At 47.3% G+C, this 6,029-nt stretch overlaps 1 protein-coding gene across 2 annotated transcripts in view; it reads right to left on the bottom strand.

The window, feature by feature from the left end:
• Positions 1-6,029, bottom strand: part of LOC101840911 (core histone macro-H2A.2) — a 50,375-nt gene that overhangs the window by 1,437 nt on the left and 42,909 nt on the right. For both annotated transcript variants that reach the window (XM_005070830.4, XM_040732142.1), the window contains exons 7-8: positions 5,109-5,198; positions 2,507-2,681 (exon numbers count right to left, since the gene is read on the bottom strand). In XM_005070830.4, coding sequence (XP_005070887.1) covers positions 2,507-2,681; positions 5,109-5,198 — 265 coding nt within the window. The remainder of the gene's footprint in view (positions 1-2,506; positions 2,682-5,108; positions 5,199-6,029) is intronic.

The following is a 6,029-nucleotide window of genomic DNA, read 5'->3' as shown; positions in this document are numbered from 1 at the left end:
CAAAATTGCTGGGGCTGAGGCTCAGTTGGTCAGTGTTTGTGCCTAACAAGCTGGGTTAGGTCTCCAGGACCACATAAAGCAGGCATGGTGGTTTATGTCTGAAATGCCGGCACTTGGGAGGTGGAGGCAGGAAAATTGCAAGTTCAAGGTCACCCTCAGCTACTTAGTTCAAGACCCTACCTGCAAAAACAAAGCAAAACCCACATTCACATACACACTTAATCTTTCATTTACCCACACATCCATGCCATTTGTGACTTCAGCTACTTTGGATGGGCTGGGTTTGTGAAAGTTTTGCCGAGGACCCCACCAGTAGGGAGTCATTGATAATGCTGTTTACCAGCTTCTAGGGACATAGCCACCATGGCTATTTGGGGTTTGCTACTGAAGACACCTGGGGTAGGTCCAAGAGTCCAGGATATGTCTGCTTCCTGAATTCTGTGTGGAACATAGCACCCGTGGTCTGTTTATGGAGAATACATCCCATAGTACTCTGGTTTTTTCTCAGCTTTCCTGTGTCTCAGAGCCCAGCCTCGTTCCATCAAACTGCAGCGAGAACCCTCCACTGCTCTGGTACAGTCATCAAAATCTTAGCCTCCTCCTCCACTGTCCCCTGGAGCATTCCCTGCAGATCTGGAAGCAGGTCTGGGGTGCGGTCCAGGGGCTGGATTTATAACCAGGGGATGCTGCTGATGGATCCCAGACCACATGTATAACAGCAGGGCCTGTGAGTCTGGGGTTTTGGATTGTGTGTTCTAGGTGAGGGCCAAGGGTGGGGATGTGGGTTTTAAACATAGCAGGCTTTTAGAAACAAGCATGGGGTACTCTGTGACGATGGCTTGGTGGGGAAAGTGCTTGCCACAGCAGCATGTAGACCTGAGTTTCTTAGAACAAATATAACAAGGTGATATAACATGGCGATAATGGCTGAAACCCCTAAAGACAGGTAGATCCTTGAGACTCGCTGGCCAGTCAGTCTAACCTGATTGGTTAGCTCAAAACCAATCAGAGACTTGCCAAAAAGAAGGTGGTAGACCGGGCGTTGGTGGCACACGCCTTTAACCCCACCACTGGGGAGGCAGGGGCAGGCAGATTTCTGTGAGTTCAAGGCTAGCCTGGTCTACATAATGAGTTCTAGGTCAGTCAAGGTTACTCAATGAGACTGTCTCTCTCTCCCCACTGTCCCCCCCCCCCAGACTTAAAACAGGGTTTCTCTGCGTGATGCTTGCTGTCCTGGAACTCAATGCATCTGATCTGACTGCCTCTGCCTCCCTAGTCTAAAGACATGGGCCACTGACCTAGTTCAGGTCAGACCCTAGCTCAAACAAACAAACAAACAAACAAACAAACTAACTAACTAACTAACAATCCCCAAACCAAAACAATAACAACAAAAACCCAAGGTGCCAGAGTGTGATAGTACACATTATTAATCTTAGCACTGAGGAGACAGAGGCAGGCAGATCTCTCTGAGTTTTAGACTAGCCTAATTTACATATTGAGTTCCAGGCCAGCCAAGATGACACAGTGAGGCCCTTTCTCAAACAAAAACAAGATGGGCAGCGTAGAGTCATCTGAGAGGAGAAACCTCAACTGAGGAATTTCCCAGATCATAATGGCCTGTGGTAATGTCTGTGGGGGCGAGGGGAGTGGTGGGGGGGAGAGTTGTCTTGATTTAGGGTTGATATGGAAGGGCCCAGATCACTGTGGGTCCTTAGCAGATGATCTTGAGTTATATAAAAAGCTATCTAGGGCTGGAGAGATGGCTCAGAGGTTAAAAGCACAGACTGCTCTTCCAGAGGTCCTGAGTTCAATTCCCAGCAACCACATGGTGCCTCACAACTATCTGTAATGAGATCTGGTGCCCTCTTCTGGCCTGTAGGCATACATGCAGGCAGAACACTGTATACATAGTAAATAAAATCTTAAAAAAACAAAAAACAAAAGCTATCTAAGTATGAGCCAGCAAGCAGCATTAGATCAGTTTCATTATCAAATTCCTGCCTTCAGTTCCTGACTTCCTTCGATGATGGACTGTGACTGGGAAGTGTAAGACACATAATCCCTTTGCTCCTCTAAGTTACTTTAGAACACTTTTTTTTTTAAAGGACAGAATGTTTTATCACAGCAACGAGAGTATTAGTTACCTGAGGAATGACACTCGTCTCCACAACACACGTCCGCATATGACATACATGTGCACTCACAAGCAAACATAAAACTAAAATGCTACCTGGCTTCATCCATAGTGTCTTTCTGTTCTGGGCATTGATAGCCACAAGCCAGGGAAGCTGGTTCCAGGCCAGGGAGACTTGCCACCCCAGGCCAGGGGCTTGTCTGTGTTTGGAAGATGGGAAATTGGGTTTTCTACTCTGTTGCCTACGTAACATGCTGCCAGTGCTGGCGGACCCTGTCTGCGTCTTCTAGAATGGGCCGATGCAATGCGGACACGCTGGTGAGCAGCTGGTTCCCAACGGAAAGGCTGGGGACAGAAATTGTGTCCTACCTGCCACTGGGGAAAGGTGGGAAGGCGACAGACTTAAGTTTCTTGTCCTCAGCTGCAGACAGGCAGTTTTTGATGGTCTCTTCCAGCTGTTCTTCACATCTGTCCGAGCCCCACTGGGGGATGTGACAGTGGATGACAAATTTGGCAGCGAGTCCACTGGATTGGCTGACGGCAGCTGGGAGGAGAGAAACACAGTAGGTTATTTCTGGAGCTCCACCTTCATCTGGGTGATGATAGTGGGCCTCCCAGGTGACCCTGTGTCACATTGTGAAGGACGAGGGGGTGATAGCGCAGGTAGCTAGACACATTCATCCCTGTCACTGTGTGAGAAACGCCAAGTCTGGGTGTTGATGTGACAGTTTATCACTGTGGGTGACCTGCCCACATGCCCCAGGTCAGGGACCACCTGGGTGGTTCCTAGTGGCAGGAACATATCAAAATAACATCTAGTGCTATGGAAGGTCAAGTAACTGCCATCCCCAAACGTGGGAACCCCCAGGTTAACTGTCCCCTGACATGGCCAAGAGCACTTTGTGACTGCAATTAAGGACACTGGAGATGGACTGTCGGGGTGCCACACTGGTTTTGTTGATTTGCCATGATGCCAGGATTAAAGGTGTGCCGCAGTGCCTGGCTTTTCTTTTCTTTTCTTTTTTTTTTAGTTTTTCAAGACAGGATTTCTCTGTGTAGCAGCCCTGGTGCTGTCCTAGAACTCGCTCTGTAGACCAGGCTGTCCTAGAACTCAAGAGATCCACCTGCCTCTGCTGCCTAAGTAATGGGATTAAAGGTGTGCACTACCACCACCTGGCAAGGTTTAATTAAAAAACATGTTTTTTTTTTTTTTTTAGGTATGAGTATTTTGCCTGCCATGCATGTCTGTGTACCATATGTATGCGGTACCCAAGGAGACCAGAAAAGGGCAAATCCTCTGGGACTGGAGTTAAATATGACTGTGAGCCACCATATGGATGCTAGGAACTGAACCCAGGTCTTCTGGAAGAGCCATCTCTTTAGTCCCTCCTTCCTCTTCTCTTTTTTAAAAAATAAGTTTATTTTATGCATATGGGTGTTTTGCCTACATTTATGTTTGCACTGCCTTAAGAGGCTAGAAGATAGCCTGTGTCTTCTGCAAGAGCAGCCAGTGCTCTTAACTTCTGAGCCACTTCTCTAGGCTCTTTTCTTTCTTTCTTTCCTTCTTTCTTCCCTCCCTCCCTGCCTCTCTGCCTCCCTCCCTCCCTGTTTTAATTAGGGTTACTATAGCTGTGAAGAGTCACTATGACCATGGCAACTCTTACAGTTTTATAGCTTCAGTCCATTATCACCCTGGCAGGACACGGCAGCATGCAGGCATATACGGTGCTGGAGAAAGAGCTACATCTTGATCCCGTGGGCAACAGGAAGTGGTCTGAGACACTGGGCGTGGCTTGAGCATATATGAGATCCCAAAGCCCAACTCCACAGTGACACACACACACACACACTAATTTCAAGTGCATGCCATTCCTAGTTATCTTTCTCTCTGTGGATCAAGGCATAAATTCTCAGCTACTGCTCTAGCACCATGCTTGTCTGCCAGCAGCCATGTTTCCAGTTGTGATGGTCACAGACTCACGTTCTGAAACTGTGGTCCTCAGTAAACTTCTTCTCTAAGTTGCCCTGGTTGTGCTATTTGCTCAACACAATAGAAAAGTATCTAAGACACCATCCAACTAATGCCAAGGTCAAGAGCAGAACTTGCTACCCTTCTGCAAGGCAAGGTTAGCTGTTACCCACTTTATTTTGATTTTTTTTGTGGGGCATCATATTTGTGTGTGTGCGCATGTGTGTGCACTAATGCATGCAGGTCACAGTACACATGTCAAAGTACAATGCAGGGAGCTAGTTCTTCTATTGAGAGGGTCCCAGGGCTGAACTCAGGTTTTTAAGCCCATGGTGAGAACTGTCACTGGCTCAGTGATCTCATCAGCTCAAACTACAATTTCCTTATCTCTCCTCATGGGCAGCTTTAAGGATTCCTCTTGATTCCATCTTGCTCAGAAGGCATCAGGAAGTGGACTCAGATGCTGGGTGTGGCTTGAACATATATGAAACTCAAAGCCTGCCTCTACAGTGATACACTTCCTCCAAGAAGGCCATACCCACTCCAACAAAGCCACAACTCCTAATAGTGCCACTCTCTTTGGTGGCCATTTTCTTTCAAACCATTGGTGTGTGTGTGTGTGTGTGTGTGTGTGTGTGTGTGTGTGTGAGAGAGAGAGAGAGAGAGAGAGAGAGAGAGAGAAGAGAGAGAGTAGAGGCTAGAGGAAGTCTTGGTGTCATCTTCATGGAGACTGTCCCCTCCTTTGAGATGAACTCTCACTGGCCTAGCCCTCACTAAGTAGGTTAGACTGACTGGCCAATGAACCCCAAGGATCCTCCTGTCTCTACCTCCCCACCAATGGGTCACAGGCCTATGACAACGAATGTGCCTGGCTTTTAACTGGGGTGGGGGTGAGGGATGGCATATCTTGTTGTATACAATGACCACGTATGGATGTGAGAGGCTGGAGACTGCAAGGATGGGGTTGAGCCAGGCTGGGATGCAGCCCAGTCTCACACTTACCTTCAGCAACTTCCAAAGGGCCTTGGGATTTGCGAAGCTCTTTTACTGTTTCCAAGAACTCTTTACCCCCAGCCTTTTCCAAGGCTTTACCTACAAAGAAGAACAATGGGGACTGTGGTGAACGACCTTTCAATAGAGTCTTATTGTTGGATATGGGTTAGTATGTCAGGAAAGCCTTGAAAACTAGGGATGCCATGTCCCATTTGTTACCCTGGAAGGAAGCACAGGCGGGACTACCAGACAAGGAGAATGCTGGGAAGAGGAACACACAGAGAGAGAAAGTCTCAAGAGAGATGCCATGTAGCTACTGGGAAGGTAGGATGCATGGGCATTCTCTGGTAAGAAAAGGCCATGTGGGGATATACAAATTAATAGTTATGGATTAGTAATCAAGAGACAGCTAGCCAGTAAGAAGCCTAAGTTAAGCTGGGCGGTGATGGCGCATGCCTTTAATCCCAGCACTCAGGGGGCAGAGGCAGGCGGATCTCTGTGAGTTCGAGGCCGGGCTGGACTGACAGCCTCCAAAACAATACAAAGAAGAAACCCTGTCTCGTAAAAACCAAAAAAAAAAAAAAAAAAAAAAAGAAGCCTAAGTCATAGGTCAAACAGTTTATAATTAATATGAGCCTTTGTGTGTTTATTTGGGACTAAATAGCTGTGGGACAGGGTGATACAGAAACTTCCGTCCACACTCCTGTGAAAGGGTCATACTACCCCTAAAAGGGTCTCTACCCACAGGCTGAGAACCACTGCCTTAGACCCTATTTCTTGAGCCTGAATGTCTTGAAGTCTCTAGATCTACTGTCGATTTAAACAGATAAGCAGGTAGAAACATGTTTAGTGATACTGCAAGCAAAAAAATCCAAACTGGGAGAAAATCGGTCTGGTTTCTCAGTAAATAGACCTCAAAGAAGTGTGGGA

Source organism: Mesocricetus auratus, unplaced genomic scaffold (genome assembly GCF_017639785.1).
Source record: "Mesocricetus auratus isolate SY011 unplaced genomic scaffold, BCM_Maur_2.0 Super-Scaffold_100027, whole genome shotgun sequence".
NCBI lineage: Eukaryota > Metazoa > Chordata > Mammalia > Rodentia > Cricetidae > Mesocricetus > Mesocricetus auratus.
This window is presented reverse-complemented; position numbering and strand designations above follow the sequence as displayed.